This window comes from Oncorhynchus kisutch, linkage group LG11 (assembly GCF_002021735.2).
Source record: "Oncorhynchus kisutch isolate 150728-3 linkage group LG11, Okis_V2, whole genome shotgun sequence".
NCBI classification, from domain to species: Eukaryota; Metazoa; Chordata; class Actinopteri; order Salmoniformes; family Salmonidae; genus Oncorhynchus; species Oncorhynchus kisutch.
This window is the reverse complement of record NC_034184.2, coordinates 52,789,455-52,807,150: the sequence shown is the minus strand read 5'-3', so window position 1 is coordinate 52,807,150 and position 17,696 is coordinate 52,789,455. Positions and strand designations below refer to the sequence as shown.

General features: G+C 41.3%; 1 protein-coding gene across 6 annotated transcripts in view; it reads right to left on the bottom strand.

Annotated features, from left to right (window-relative positions):
* Positions 1–17,696, bottom strand: part of LOC109899543 (supervillin) — a 151,822-nt gene that overhangs the window by 43,180 nt on the left and 90,946 nt on the right. For all 6 annotated transcript variants that reach the window (XM_020494873.2, XM_031835943.1, XM_031835942.1 and 3 more), the window contains 2 exons: positions 14,037–14,262; positions 4,583–4,715 (listed from right to left, as the gene is read on the bottom strand). In XM_020494873.2, the coding sequence (XP_020350462.1) occupies positions 4,583–4,715; positions 14,037–14,262 (359 nt within the window). The remainder of the gene's footprint in view (positions 1–4,582; positions 4,716–14,036; positions 14,263–17,696) is intronic.

Sequence of the window (17,696 nt, the reverse complement as noted above, 5' to 3'; positions counted from 1 at the left end):
GCAGCAGAGCAACATCATTACAATGCCTGCAGACATATGGATAGCACTTTAGGAGTAAGGACAACTATAGAGACCATATAGAACTGCAGGGTAGCGGATTTAACACACAAGCTCACAGCAACAAAAGAGAGTATACAGTAATGGATATAGTGGATGATATGCATCCATATAGTAGATGAGCTGACCATGCAAAGCCTACAGATGCATGCATGATCTTTGGTGTAGATACTAAGCACATTACTACTCAATAACACCAACTGCATAAAGCAGGTAGGTAGACTATGCAGGCTGGCTATAGTATCCAGGTCATCAAACTGGATGCCTGATCTCACCTGGCTGTACTGATCAAGACAGTGACTAATATCATTGTCAGGGAGATCAGGAGGAGAGAAAGCGGTGATAAAGACCGGCTCCTACGGAGGGAGGGCCATGGAAGTCACAGACAGAAAGGTCAAACGGAAAAAATCAATAACAGAGGGGAATAAACATTAGATGGAAAAACCGGGATACCGCCAACCCAATATGCAACTGTACTTTGACAAAGGTTGGTAAATGTGGATTGTTGTCATAGCCTGCCCGCACAACTTCATTCAACACAAACAATGTCATGCAGTTTATGAGTCTGGATTTAAATGTCTGTATAGACAGGGACTACGAGCTGGTGAATTGGTTTCAGAATTACGCCTGAAACCAAGGCTGCAACCCAAATGGTACCCTATTCTCTACATAGTGCACTACCTTTGACCCTCGCAAAAGCCCTTTATAGGGAATAAGGGGCTATTTGGGATGCAAACTATTAGAGGAATTCTAAATTCCTATATGTTTTGTAGCCAAAACCAAATTCACTCTCTCTATTTCATAAGTTGTAAATTTATCATTTTGCATGAAATAGATCTAGACCAGTCTTAAAAACAAGTTCAGCATTTATTCTTGATGAGTACTGACCCAAAATACAAAGAGCATTTGATTTTAAAGAGAGAACATAAAACGACGTCATCAGTTTCACACACTCTCTCCGATCCCCACAATAGCGCTGTGTCTTCAGGTCTGGAGCTCTTCTTCTACTCCCGTCATAAAACAAACATTCCAATCTGTCTAAAATACATTTTCTCCTCCACTAATGGAACACCAAAGACCATTCTTATCTGTCAGAAAAGATATATGCCCTCCTTTCTCCCTTAAACCTGCAAGGTACAGACAATTAATTTGTTTTACCTACATTTTCGGTCCTAGTTTAACCAAGAACCCATACATTTCATACTATAACATAATAGTATTAAAATAAATGGTTCTAATTTAAATGTATACATAATTTATCATTTCAACCATAATTTCCTCCAACAAAACCCATGCCATCACCACTTTACACAAAAAGCCTTGAGACTTGAAGCTACAGCAACAACCACATTAACGACAAGCAGCAGGACTGAATTTGAGCAGATCAATATGACAACACACCATCACCATGGTAATAAATTAAAACATTGATAGGGTTGCACATTTCTGGACACCCAAATTCCCAGGTTTTTCAAGAAATCCAAGTTGGAAGATTTCCCAAATCAGGTGGGAATAATAAATACAGGAATTCTCCAAACAGGATTTCTGGAAAACCTGGTAAAGTTACCGGAATTTTGCAACCCTATGTAAAAAAAAAGAGACCACACCCCTGTCATTAGTGCCTTACCCCCTCAAGCATCAATACTACTGTGTATAAAACACCATACCAACAACACACCAGGGTATGTGTTAAGTTCCCCGGTATAACACACTGGTCTTACCCAGAGCTGATCAGACACAGCCAACTCATTAATCAGCATCCCTTCTTCCTAAAGAAGGACAACCAGGAGAAAAAGGACAAGTGTTGTCTGTAGACTAAGTTGACATCCGATTGGCTGAGGCTAAGCTAAAACATCAACCTCTACCTCAGCACCCTATAAACCTTAACTGACTTTTGAGATGTTGACTTTGAAATACAAGCTATATTCTTGTCAGGTGTCATTTAAACCAGGGGTTCCCAATCCTTCCCTCCCCCTATATTAAGTACAAACACCAGCTTTATTTTTTATTTTATTTAAGGGACCTAGGAAAATGCAGCTCATTTCCTGCAATTTTACGTGGTTTAACGTGTTTAATTTCATCTTTTAGGTTCGAAGACGAAGAAAGGTCTAGAGCTGATTTCCCCAAATGTTATTCCACTACCAAATGTTTATTGATCACTTATATGAACACTTAATTAAATGACACATACTCTTAGAGAAAGTGATTCGATCAATTGATAGTGACAGAGTCACACATTCTCAATCTATCAAATCAAGATGCATACACATACACCATATGGGGGACGATACCCCTTAGGTTGGGAACCCCTGATTTAAACAATGTTTTTAGGATCACCACTTTTTTTCCACTTTCAGTTGAGTCCCTGAAGTTGCTGTGAGCTGTACCTTTAACATTTTAAGCAATGATTCCGTGTAGTTCAAACTCTTAATAAGCATGGACAGTGACATCCTAGAACAGAATCTCATAAAGGGGTTGCCTTTCCTGATTTCTAATTCCTACTGTACTGTAGGCTACAGTATATCTCCTTTGACATCAGAGGGACATGGTTTTGATTGAGCTTCCTGGCCAGGCTGAATGGAAGGCTAAAACAAAAACATCCATCCTTGACCTCATTTGAAGCCCTAAGATGGGCTTATTTCAGTTGATTCACAGCTCTTCTCTTTTATGCTTTGATCCTATACATTTAGTTTCCGCACTGTTCTTTTCTTCCTCTACAGAGTTAAAAGATCAGGGCCCATATTCATAAAGAGTCTCAGAGTAGGAGTGTCGACCTCGGGTCAGACCCACCCCCGTGTAATCTTATTCATTATGATTTAAAGGGAAAACTTACTCTAAAAGAGCACTCCTACTCTAAGACACATGATGAATACAGACGACTCAGGCCTGACAACAGCCTCCTTTTGGTTTAACGAGGGGGAAAGGAAATCAAGTTTATCGCAAAATCTTCAGAGGCTGTCATAACTTTACAAATGGCAGCTGTCATCGCATGTGTAATGTATCATAGCAGGCGTAAAAGAAACGCCTAAAACAAATTCCCCTATATACTGGTCTTGACGAGAGAGAAAAAAATGAACCGTCGGGGGAGTTTCTCTTCTGCACTGTTCCACCAATCCGGTAAATGTGGAGGAGGAGTTAAGAGGGAGTGTCGCCGAAAGCGGAAGTTGAGTCACAGGCTCTCTTTTCATTTCCCCTGAAACCGGAACATCCAGTTGTTGGCGACTCGGCAGAGTTTACCACGTGGAACACTGAGGAATGTTTTCATTCAGTTATGTCAATTACACCCGTAATGTAAAAAAAATTATAAATGACACAGCAACGGAAATAAAATAGGATTGGTGAGCCAAAACAAAACATGGTATTTCTGCTTCGGTGAAAGGGCAGAGAATAGGCGAGGTTGTGAATAGTTCTAAACAGAGAGGTAAAGTGTAAAAAATCTCCCCACACCTCTTAAAAACCCTCACGCAACATAACTACAGTGCGCACGCAGAGATTGAAATACAAGGTTTATTTTGAATGAAAGAAATACATGCAAACAGAAGGAAGACAAATAGATAGAATAGGAGAAATGACATAGAACATGCATTGGTTCTTGTAGGCTAAAGACAAGATAAAGAAATGACAACAAACATGCATTAGATTCATATCCTACACTTCATGTTTGCCAAATAAATGTGCAAAACCACAACGGATATGTGATATCAATTAATACAATTCCTGATACTGCTCAGGAAGTTATCTTGACCAGAATACCGGATTTAAGGAAATGATGCCAACCTTAATCTGGTCTTCATAGTATTACATTTACTTGAAAACTACTGTACAATGTCTTCAGAAGACACACATAGATAGCCTAAGTTCCTTGTCTAAATGGCTTACAGAATATGGTATAACAGTGTAAATACAGTACTACTGATATAGGCCTACTACTCGTTTCCAAAATCAAAATAACCACCAATGACTATCATATTTCAGTGTAAGTGCAGTTTAAGATATGCACAGCAATTCTGGCCTTAATAAGCTTATAAGCTGGGATAAGAAGCATGCTTTATAAGTGATTCTAACATGACTGAGATGAAAAGGAAAAGACATACAGACACACCCACACAATATGAATGACAATACACAACCCCTCTGTTTAGAGATATCCACAACTGTGTCTTGATATGAATTTACGAGTTCATATTAAACCAACAATTTTACTTTATTTATGTTTCATTGATACCAGTTAAAGGTGTCTAAAGGCGATAGCTGAAAGAAGCGACAACATCTGCACATGGCAAAAGGATTCATTCATTCAGGCAAGTGTTCTTACAATTTCCCCTTTTGGGATTACTTGATTGGAAAAGTAGAAAGCAAATTAAGGTGTTTGTGATTTCCCCCCAAAATATGCCTTAACTGCCTGATTGACTCTTTCATTACATAAAAGTGCCAGCCAAAATACTTTAACCATGTGCTTGTGAAGATAGTTTTCTGTTGATAAAGTAGCGTACCGTAGAGTATATACAGTAGTGAGTCAGGTTACCTTCTTCTTGAAGCTCTGCTCCACCTCCCATAGCTGAGCGTGACGTTCTGACACGGCCACCTTCACCACATCCTGCTTCCGATTAATCCTGTTCCTCCAGTCCTCCTCGCCACTCTTCTTCAACAGGGCCAGCCTGGGGGGGGGGGGGGGGGGGAGATGTCAGTCTTGGTCCTGCCAAGGGGCCATGGTTGTATAACACAAAGACACACGTAATACAGCACGCACAGTGGATTGTTTGAGCCACCTGTCCAATAAAAGATCAATTGGATCAATGACAAGGAGCTGTGAGAGATGGATGATAAACCATTCCCCCTATGGTCTCAGCTCAGTCATAAAGTTATTTAGAATTTGGAATCTTGCTCCTATTCTACAAGGAGCCAATCAGAGTGCCGAGAAGGTCTGGATGCTTAAACGACTCCATGTTTGGGTTTAGTGCGTATCCTCCAAAAGTATGAAATGGCAACCTATTCCCTATATAGTGAACTACTTTGACCAGTAACACAATCAAAAGTAGAGCGCTATATATGGAAGAGAGTGCCATTTGGGACACAGGCGCACAGAACAGAGATGAGAATAAATAGAGCAGGTCAGACCACGGGCACAGCGTCAGCATCAGCCATGGATCTGGACCATAGCTACACACACTGATGGTGACGGTCAGTCATGATGGAACCCGAGTTGGGAGTCTGCTGCCAATGTTTGAAGAGCTGAAGGAGGTTCTTCTCATAATCATCATCAAAGTAAATAGTAAATTGTCAATGGAGATATTATATAGACTTCATACACTACATGGCCAAAAGTATATAGACAAACCTTCAAATGAGTGGATTCGGCTATTTCAGCCACACCCGTTGCTGACAGGTGTATAACATCGAGCACACAGCCATGTAATTTTCATAGACAAACATTGGCAGTTGAATGGCCTTACTGAAGAACTTAGTGACTTCCAATGTGTCATGGGATGCCACCTTTCCAACAAGTCAGTTTGTCAAATTTCTGCCCTGTTAGAGCTGCCCTGGTCAACTCTAAGTGCTGTTATTGTGAAGTGGAAGTGTCTAAGCGGAAAAGTGGTAGGGCACAAGCTCACAGAATGGGACTGCAGAGTGCTGTCATGTGTTGCAACACTACCGAGTTCCAAACTGTCTCTGGAAGCAACATCAGCACAAGAACTGTTCGTCGGGAGCTTCATGAAATGGGTTTCCATGGCCAAGCAGCCGCACACACACACAAGCCTAAGATCACCATGTGCAATGCCAAGCATTGGCTGGAGTTGTGTAAAGCTCGCCGCCATTGGACCCAAACAGTCGAAACACATCCTCTGGTGTGATAAAATCACGCTTTGCCATTTGGTAGTCCGATGGCTGAATCTGGGTTTGGCGGATGCTACCTTTGGGATGAATTGGAATGCCACCTGGGAGCCAGGCCAAATCGCCCAACATCAGTGCCCGACATCACGAATGCTTGTGCCTGAATGGAAGCAAGTCCCCGCAGCAATGTTCTAACATCTAGTGGAAAGCCTTCCCAGTGGAGGATGTTGTAGCAGCAAAGGGGGGACCAACTCCATATTAACGCCCATGATTTTGGAATGAAATGAGCAGGTGTCCACATACATTTGGCCATGTTGTGTAAGTAGAAATAGTGTAGTCAGCAAATTAAATGAAGCTACAAACAGGCACATACTGTAACCTTTAAATATACTACATAGTGCTGACAAGTAAAAGCAAAGCTATAATCCCCTAAGACTGTTAAATGTCTAACTCCTACTGTTCCTCCTCACACCTACGCTGCTACTAAAATTATTATGGATTATTACCACTACGATTTTGTTCATTGATTGCCATGATCATTAGTATCTATTTATCCTGGTACTGCTCACTATTAGTCCTGTTCACATGTATACGTTGACAACTCAATAGCCCATAGTGATCAAATGAAAAACATGTCGAATATGAAATCCATAAAAATCTAATTTACATACATAAGTATTCACACCCCTGACTCAATACTTTTTAGAAGCACCTTTGGCAGCGATAACAGCCGTGAGTCTTTCTGGGTATGTCTCCAAGTGCTTTCCACACCTGGATTGTGCAGCATTTGCCCATTATAATTTTTTTTAATTCTTCAAGCTCCGTCAAATTGGTTGTTGATCATTGCTAGACAACCATTTTCAGGTCTTGCCAAAGATGTAAGTAGATTTAAGTCAAAGCGGTAACTCGGCCACTCAGGAACATTCATTGTTTTCTTTGTAAGCAACTCCTGTGTAGATTCGGCCTTTTGTTTTAGGTTATTGTCCAGCTGAAAGGTGAATTCATCTCCCAGTGTCTGGTGGAAAGAAAACTGAGCCAAGTTTTCCTCTAGGATTTTGCCTGTGCTTAGCTACATTCAGTACATTTTTTATCCTGAAAAACTCCCCAGTCCGATTACAAGCATACCCATAGCATGATGCTGCCACCACTGTGCATGAAAATATGGAGAATGGTACTCAGTAATGGGTTGTATTGGATTGCCCCAAACATAAAACTTTGTCATTAGGACAAAAGGTTATTGCTTTGCCACATTACTTCAGTGCCTTGTTGCAAAAGGGATGATGTTTTGGAATATTGTTCATCTGTACAGGCTTCCTTCTTTTCACTCGGTCAATTAGGCTAGTATTGTAGAGTAACTACAATGTTGTTGATACATCCTCAACTTTCTCCTATCACAGCCATTAAACTGTGTAACTGTTTTAAAATCACCGTTGGCCTCATGGTGAAATCCCTGAGCGGTTTCCTTCCTCTCCAGCAAGTTAGGAAGGACGCCTGTGTGTGTCGGGTGTGTCGATACACCATTCAAAGTGTAATTAATAACTTCAACATGCTTTTTTTTGTTACCTCTTACTCGTGAACGTGCCATTACAAAGGGGTTGAATACTTATTGAGCCAAGACATTTCAGCTTTTCATCTTTAATTACATTGTAAAAATTTTGAAAAACATAATTCCACTTTGACATTATGGGGTATTGTGTGTAGGCCAGTGACAGAATCTCAATGTAATCCATTTGTTATTCAGGCTGTAACACAACAAAATGTGGAAAAAGGCAAGTGGTGTGTATACTTTCTGAAGGCACTGTATATATTATAAATCTATACATACACTCTTTTTCCAGTCACTTTTCAGCCTCATTTACATGTTTATCTGCCTTTCACGCCTACACTGGCACTCTGCACACACACTAACACCCTCACACACCAACCCACCACTTATGCTGTTGCCATACTGTTTACTATTGTTATTTATCCTGCTACCAGTCTCTTTCTCCTAATCGCCCACCGAAAATAACATACTATATATACTGTAGCTTCCCGTATTATTTATTATGTTTACTGTATTATATTTATACGTAAATGATTTATTATACTATATTAATATTGATTACTGTACTGTTACAAGTTAAGCATTTCACTGTATCTGTGCATCTGACAAAACTTTAACTTGAAGGCAAACATTATACTGTAATCAGAATCACATAAATCCAGATCATAGTCAAAGTCACAATGGGGCGGTTTCACGGACACTGATTAAGCCTGGCCCATCGGGCTCTGGTCAAAATGTGTGCACTATATAGGGGATGGGGTGCCATTTGGGGCACATCCCTAGTAGGAGACAGGACATAGTGGTCATAAAGCCTGGGTCAGTGGTACCCCTCTGTTCCTCTCAAAAACACCCCTATGTCCCAAAAGAGTGGGCGTTCAATGGTGGATGCATCATGCACTTCATGGATGATTCAAGAGGACAAACTCAATTTTGCATACACACACACACACACAGACAGAGTTTTGAAAGGACGAGGTGGATTTACACGCTTCCGTGACAGGAACACACACAGACACACACAGCTTTTGCTAGTCGTTGGAAGCAAATGTTGTTCCATTAAGTCATCAATCAATTTAAAAGCCAATCAATGGCCAGCTTGTTGACATGGACAACAGATAGAAACATGCTTATCTAATTGATTGGATGTGCAAAACCATCACCGGTCTGTAATACTGATGGATCGGAAACATTCCTGTTCCTTGAACTAGATTTAAAAATCACGACTCCACATATTCTGCATTCCCCATTTGCTACAGAACATGACAAAACAACACTGACTACAATTGACAGCTAGTTACAGTAGCTCATAGAGACTAGTGTATGTAAACTACTGACCCACTGGAATTGCGGTACAGTGAACTATAAGTGAAATAATCTGTCTAAACAATTGTTGGAAAATAACTGATGCCCTAATCGACTTGCCAAAACTATAGTTTGTTAGAAATTCATTTGTGGAGGTGTTTAAAAACAAGTTCTAATGACTCCAACCTAAGAGTACGTAAACTTCCGACTTCAACTGTAACCTGTCTATATAAGTGCATGTCAGAGCATAAAACCAAGTCAAGAGGTCGAAGGAATTGTCCATAGGACTCCGAGACAGGATTGTGCACAGATTGCATTATTGAAGGTCCCCAAGAACACAGCGGCCTCCATTCTTAAAATGGAAGAAGTTTGGAACCACCAAGACACTTCCTAGAGCTGGCCACCAGGCCAAAATGAGCAATCAGGGGATAAGGGCCTTGGTCAGGGAGGTGAACAAGAACCCGATGCTCACTCTGACAGAGCTCCAAAGTTACTCTATGGAAATGGGAGAAGTTGTCCGGAAGGACAACCATCTCTGCATCACTCAAACAGTTAGGCCTTCATGATAGAGTGGCTAGATGGAAGTCACTCCTCTGTAAAAGGCACAACAGCCCGCTTGGAATTTTACAAAAGGCACCTAAAGACTCTCAGACCATGATGAAACGAAAAAATTTAACTTTTTGTCCTGAATGCCAAGCATCACGTCTGGAGGAAACCTGGCACCATCCCTACGGTGAAGCATAGTGGTGGTGGCAGCATCATGCTGTGGGGAGGTTTTTCAGCGGCAGGGACTGGGATGGTAGTCACGATTGAGGCAAAGATGCATTGAATAAACTACAGAGAGATCCTTGATGAAAACCTGCTCCAGAGTGCTCAGGACCTCAAACTGGGGCGACGGTTCACCTTCCAACAGGACAACAACCCTAAAAACACAGCCAAGACAACACGAGTGGCCTCGGGAAAAGTCTCTGAATGTCCTTGAGCGGCCCAGGCAGAGCCCGGACATGTACCCAATCGAACATCTCTGGAGAGACCTGGAAATAGCTGTGCAGCAATGCTCCCCATCTAACCTGACAGCGCTTGAGATGATCTGCAGAGAAGAATGGGAGCGAATCTCTAAATATAGGTGTGCCAAGCTTGTAGCGCCATACCCAAGAAAACTTGATGCTGTAATCGCTGCCAAAGGTGCTTCACTTTTACTGAGTAAAGGGTCTGAATACTTATGTAAACGTGATCTTACATTTTCTAATTTGTTTATAAATTCTCAAACATTTCTAAAAACCAATTTTTGCTTTGTCATTACGGGGTATTGAGTTTAGATTTCTGAGAGGAAAACAATTGAATACGTTTTAGGCTGTAACGTTACAAAATGGGGAAAAAGTTAAGGGTTTAGAATTCTTCCTGAAGGCACTGCATTTAAAATCATATATAAAATGTAATAATATATAAAAACAAACTCAGCAAAAAGTCCCTTTTCAGGACCCTGTCTTTCAAAGATAATTCATAAAAATACTAATAACTTCACAGATCTTAATTGTAAAGGGTTTAAACACTGGTTCCCATGCTTATTCAATGTACCATAAACAATTAATGAACATGCACCTGTGGAACGGTCATTAAGACACTAACAGCTTACAGACGGTAGGCAATTAAGGTCACAGTTATGAAAACTTAGGACACTAAAGAGGCCTTTCTACTGACTCTGATAAACACCAAAACAAAGATGCCCAGGGTCCCTGCTCATCTGCGTGAACGTTCCTTGGGCATGCTGCAAGGAGGCATGAGGACTGCAGATGTTGCCAGGGCAATAAATTGCAATGTCTGTACTGTGAGACGCCTAAGACATTGCTACAGGGAGACAGGATGGACAGCTGATCGTCCTCGCAGTGGCAGACCACGTGTAACAATACCTGCACAGGATCGGTACATCTAAATATCACAACTGTGGGACAGGTACAGGATGGCAACAACAACTGCCAGAGTTACACCAGGAAGGCACAATCCCTCCATCAGTGCTCAAACTGTCCGCAATAGGCTGAGAGAGGCTGGACTGAGGGCTTGTAGGCCTGTTGAAAGGCAGGTCCTTACCAGACGTCACTGGCAACGATGTCGCCTATGGATACAAACCGATCGATTTGGAGGTGAAGGGTCAGTCATGGTCTGGGGCGGCGTGTCACAGCCTCATCAGACTGGGCTTGTCGTCATTGCAGGAAATCTCAATGCTGTGCGTTACTGGGAAGACATCCTCCTCCCTCATGTGGTACACTTCCTCCAGGCTCATCCTGACATGATCCTCCAGCATAACAATGCCACCAGCCATACTGCTCGTTCTGTGCATGATTTCCTGCAAGACAGGAATGTCAGTGTTCTGCCATGGCCAGCAAAGAGCCCGGATCTCAATCCCATTGAGCACTACTGGGACCAGTTGGATCAGCGGGTGAGGGCTAGGGCTAGCCCCAGAAATGTCCGGGAACTTGCAGGTGCCTTGGTGGAAGAGTGGGGTAACATCTCACAGCAAGAACTGCAGTACTTAATGCAGCTGGTGGCCACAAAAGATACTCACTGTTACTTTTGATTTTGACCCCCCTTTTGTTCAGGGACACATTATTACATTTCTGTTAGTCACATGTCTGTGTGAACTTGTTCAGTTTATGTCTCAGTTGTTGAATCTTGATATGTTCATACAGATATTTACACATGTTAAGTTTGCTTAAAATAAATGCAGTTGACAGTGAGAGGACATTTTTTCCCCTGTGAGTTTCTACACATTACCGTTCAAAAGTTTGGGTTCACTTAGAAATGTCCTTGTTTTTTTAAAGAAAATCACATTTTCTGTCCATTAAAATAAGATCAAATTTATCAGAAATACTGTGTAATTTCTAATGTTGTAATTATCTACATAGGCGTACAGAGGCCCATTATCAGCAACCATCACTCCTGTGTTCCAATAGCACGTTGTGTTAGCGAATCCAAGTTAATAATTTAAAAGGCTAATTTATCATTAGAAACCCCTTTTGCAATTATGTTAGCACAGCTGAAAACTGTTTTTCTGATTAAAGAAGCAATAAAACTGGCCTTCTTTAGACTAGTTCAGTATCTAGAGCATCAACATTTTTGGGTTTGATTACAGGCTCAAAATGTCCAGAAACAAAGGACTTGCTTCTGAAACTCAGACTATTCTTGTTTTGAGAAATGAAGGCTATTCCATGTGAGAAATTGTCAAGAAACTGAAGATTCAATCAACTCGGTGTACTACTCCCTTAACAGAACAGCACAAACTGGCTCTAACCAGAATATAAATAGTGGGAGGCCCCGGTGCACCACTGAGCAAGAGGACAAGTACATTATAGTGTCTAGTTTGAGAAACAGACGTCTCACAAGTCCTCAACTGGCAGCTTCATTAAATAGTACTCGCAAAACACCAGTCTCAACGTCAACAGTGAAGAGGCGACTCCGGGATGCTGGCCTGCTAGGCAGAGTGTCTGTGTTCTTTGGCCCATCTTAATATTTTATTTTATTGGCCTGTCTGAGATATGGCTTTTTCATTGCAACTCCGCCTAGATGCCAGCATCCCGGAGTTGCCTCTTCACTGTTGACGTTGATACTGGTGTTTTGTGAGTACTATTTAATGAATCTGCCATTTGAGGACTTGTGAGGTGTTTGTTTCTCAGTCTGAGTTTGTTTCTCAAACTAGACACTAATGTACTTGTCCTCTTGCTCAGTTGTGCACCGGGGCCCCCCACTCCACTTTCTATGGAATAGCATTCATTTCTCAGAACAAGAATAGACTGACGCTTTTCCGAAGAAAGTTATTGTTTTCTTGCCAATTCGAGCCTGTAATCGAACCCACAAATGCTGACGCTCCAGATACTCAACTAGTGCAGTGCTTCTTTAATCAACACAACTGTGTCTACACTGTATTTCTGATCAATTTGATTATATTTTAAAATGGACAAAAAAATTGCTTTTCTTTAAAAAACAAGGACATTACAAGTGACCCCAAACCTTTGAACGGTAGTGTATATATATGGGGGATTGGAAATGATGCAGACAATTACATTGATAGAAGCCACAATCTATTTGCAATATAAAAGCGGATCTATCCCCGCCCCCCAAAAATGCAATAATAATCAAATGTCCCAGTTCTTCCATGGTCTGCATACTCAGACATGTCACCCATTGAGCATGTTTGGGATGCCCTGGATTGACGTGTTCGAAAGCATGTTCCAGTTCCCGCCAATATCCAGCAACATCGCAAAGACATTGAAGAGGAGTGGGTCAACATTCCACAATTCACAATCAACAACCGCGCTGCATGAGGCAAATGTTGGTTTCTCCAGATACTGTCTTTCTGATGCACACCCCTACCTTTTTTAAAAAGATATCTGTGGCAAATAGATCTAGGTCTATTTTCCAATTCATGTGAAATCCGTAGATTAGGTCCTAATGAATTTATTTCTGATTTCCTTATATGAACTGCAACTCAGTAAAATCTAGGAATTTATTGCATGTTGCGTTTATATTTTTGTTCAGTATAATTTCCTCCTTATCAGAGAGATGAGGGATGGGGTTAGAGCTGAGCAGCTCTCTCTCCCTCTTCTGACGACCATCACTGCGGTCTTCCTCCTTGGGTGCTCACAGCTCTTACCAACCAACCGACCTACCGCCCAAAACAAATCCCTTTAACTCACGTCAAAACGCACCCAGTGCTGCCTCGCTTTCTCTCTTGCTCTTTCCTTCAATCTCTCTTGCAACCTACATTCCACAATGAGAGTCAAGGTAAGTCTCTAACTCTCTCCATCTCTCTCGAACATACTAATATAAGGACAAGAAAATAAAACACTACATCTTATCATTTTGACCTCATGACCTCAATAACGCATGTGTCTGTTGCTGTCCCGTCTGACAGACAAACATACAGGACTACACTGCATTCAAAAACACAGCCCAATCAGACAATGATTCAGAGAATGTCATATGCTCACACACATACTGTACAAAGAATGACCAAAACTGCCTTGCCAAAAATGATTAATTACACTTAGGATCATGTATCAATACACCCAGTCACTGCAAAGATACAGGCGCCCTTCCTAACATAGTTGCCGGAGAGGAAGGAAACCGCTCAGTGATTTCACCATGAAACCAAAGGTGACTTTAAAACAGAGTTTAATGCCTGTGAAATGGGAAACCGGAGGATGGTGAGCAAAACATGCTGTCTAGAGACAACTGTCTAGATACAAAAGGCTTTCCCTAATCAACCAGGGTTTCTTTGATAAGAAAAAGAAAAGGAACTCACCTGTCTTTGATGGACATCTGTCTAGCCGACATGGCTTCTGAGAGCTCTATGTCCTCTTGCTCAGACTGGACCAGGCTGTGTGCGTGTCCCAGACCACTGCTGCCGTCCGTGTGTGTGTCCGCCCCGCCCAGCTCCCGAGCCTGAGGCAGCAGTGTGTGTGGAGAGAGAGATGCACTCCTTAGCTGCTCTGCTGCTCTCGATGATGACACACTAGAGTCTGGCAGCTCTGCACACACACAGGAAAGCGTTAGTAGAGCTCCCCTAGCACAATCATGTTTGCAAACACACTTATAAAAAATCTCTAAAACAGCTGTAGAAAAGCGTAACACGCTCACAATGTTAAAACCCTCCGCCCTGTTGCTCTTCTAGTTGTGTACAGCGAACCTCCCTCTACAGAAGCCACACCATAAGAGAGTCTCTCGCTCTCGGCTGGTCTGTGCCCTAACAGGCTGCGAGAAAAGCCAAACGCCGATACAGACTGACAAGACAAAACAGGGGAGAGCTTGCTAGAGTCTGCACCCACAGTGAATTGTCAAATAAGGGAAAGCTTGAAAACCACAGACACTGCGTGTGAACATAATTCATAGACACACAGGAAGTTTTTCTTTTTATGAGAGAGATACAGCATCTCTGGTATATCTGCAGCTTAACACTTAAGTTTACACTGTGTCGTACGTAGTATTGGCTATGTTGATGTTTTTTGCGAGTAGTCTACCTGGATTTCATTTACAACAGGAGCCATAGTGGGAGTACCAAGGGGGAAATACATTTATTTGATTGCGCTAATGTGATCTGTCAGATGGTCGGCATCGGAAATAATTTCATAACTCTCCCACAAACACACAGCCAAGCGATGATCAGAATTATTGGCACCATTGATAAAGAGGAGCAAAAAAGACTGAAATAAACAAATACCATTTGTTTTATATTTTATGCTGAAAATTATACTAATACAATTGCTCAGAGAAATAGATTGTGTATAAGTCATAAAAACAAATCTAAAAAACATTGGGGTTAAAATGATTGGCACCCCTGTTTTCAATACTCTATCACCCTCCCGTTACGAGGATAAAGACAGCGAGCCTCTTTCACAAAATAATGAGATTGGAGAGCATGTTGGGAGAGATGTTAGACCATTACTCTGTAGAGAATCTTTCCAGATCCTTGATATCCTTCGTTTGTGCTTATGGATTGCCCTCTTCAATTCAAACCATAGGTTTTCAATGGGGTTTAAGTCCAGAGACTGAAACAACCCTTCCTCCCTCACACTCTTTGACCTTTTGAAGTTTTGTTGTGTTACAGTCTGAATTTAAAATGGATTACATTTAGATTTTGTTGCTGGCCTATACACAATACCCCATAATGTCAAAGTGGATATTTTTTTTTTTGTACAAATTAAGCTAAAATGTATTGAGTCAATAACTATTCAACCCCTGTGTTATGGGAAGCCTAACTACGTTAAGGAGTAAACATTTGCTTAACCTGTCACAAAATAAGTTGAATGGACTCACTCTGTGTGCAATAGTGTTTAACATTCTTTTTTTATGACTACCTCATCTCTGTACCACACAAATTATTTGTAAGGTCCCTAAATTTCTAACACAGATTCAACCACAAAGACCAGAGAGATTGTCGCAAAGAAGGGCACCTATAGGTAAATGGGTAAAAAAAACACAAAAAAAGCAGACATTGAATATCTCTTTGAGCATGGTGAAGTTAGAATTTACACTGGTGTATCAATACACCCAGTCACTACACAGATACAGGCGCTCTTCCTAACTCGGAGAGGAAGGAAACCGTTCAGGGATTTCACCATGAGGCCAATGGTCACTTTAAAACAGTTAGAGTTTTAATGGCGGTGATAAGAGATAAGAGAATACAAAGTGTAATGTTTGGGGAAAATCCAATACATTACTGAGTACCACTCTCCATATTTTCAAGCATCATGTTATGGGTACGCTTGTAATAGTTAAGGACTGGGGAATTTTTACAGATAAAAAAAATAAACAGAGTGGAGGTAAACACAGGCAAAATCTTAGAGGAAAACTTGGCTCAGTCTGCTTTCCACCAGTCACTGGGAGATGAATTCAGCTTTCAGCTGGACAATAACTTAAAACAAAAGGCAGAATCTACACAGGAGTTGCTTACAAAGACAGTGAATGTTCCCAGGTGGCCGTGTTACAGTTTTAACTTAAATCTGCTTGAAAATCTATGGCAAGACATGAAAATGGTTTGCAGAATTTAGAAATTAATAAAATGGGCCAATGTTGCAGAATCCAGGTGTGGAAAGCTGTTAAAGAGACTTACCCAGAAAGGCTCACAGCTGTAATCGCTGCCAAAGATGATTCAAACATGTACTCTCAGGGGGTTGAATACCTTTTTAATCAAGATATATTTGTTTACAAATGTTATAATTATTCTTCCACTTTGATTATTTAATCCCACCTTTTAATACAACAAAATGGAAAACGTTAAAGGGTGTGAATACTTCCTGAAGGCACTGTATGTATGCATGTACAGTTGAAGTCGAACGTTTACATACACTTAGGCTGGAGGCATCGTTTTTCAACCACTCCACAAATGTCTTGTTAACAAACTATAGTTTTGGCAAGTCAGTTTAAGACACCTACTTTGTGCATGACGGAAGTAATTTTCAGAAGTTTACATACAGTAAGTTGCCTGAGCCTTTAAACAGCTTGGAAAATTCCAGAAAATGATGTCATGGCTTTAGAAGCTTCTGATAGAATAATTTACACAATTTGAGTCAATTGGAGGTGTGCCTGTGGATGTATTTCAAGGCCTACCTTCAAACTCAGTGCCTCTTTGCTTGACATCATGGGAAAATCAAAAGAAATCAGCCAAGACCTCAGAAAAAGAAATTGTAGTCTGGTTCATCCTTGGGAGCAATTTCCAAACACCTGAAGGTACCACATTCATCTGTACAAACAATAATACTCAAGTATAAACACCATGGGACCAAGCAGCCGTCATACCGCTCAGGAAGGAGAAGCGTTCTGTCTCTAAGAGATTAACGTACTTTGGTGCAAAAAGTGCAAATCAATCCCAGAACAACAGCAAAGGACCTTGTGAAGATGCTGGAAACCAGGTACAAAAATATCTATATCCACAGTAAAATGAGTCCTACATCGACATAACGTGAAAGGCCGCTCAGCAAGGCAGATGCCACTGCTCAAAAACCTCCATAAAATAGCCAGACTATGGTTTGCAACTTCACATGGGGACAAAGATTGTACTTTTTGGAGAAATGTCCTCTGGTCTGATGAAACAAAAATAGAACTGATTGGCCATAAATGACCATCATTATGTTTGGAGGAAAAAGGGGAGGCTTGCAAGCCGAAGAACACCATCCCAACCGTGAAGCACGGGGGTGGCCGCATCATGTTGTGGGGGTGCTTTGCTGCAGGAGGGACTGGTGCACTTCACAAAATAGATGGCATCGTGAGGAAGGAGAATTATGTGGATATATTGAAGCAACATCTCAAGACATCAGTCTTGTTAAAGTTAAAGCTTGGTCGCAAATGGGTCTTCCAAATGGACAATGACCCCAAGCATACTTCCAAAGTTGTGGTAAAATTGCTTCAGGACAACAAAGTAAAGGTATTGGAGTGGCCATCACAAAGCCCTGGCCTCAATCCCATA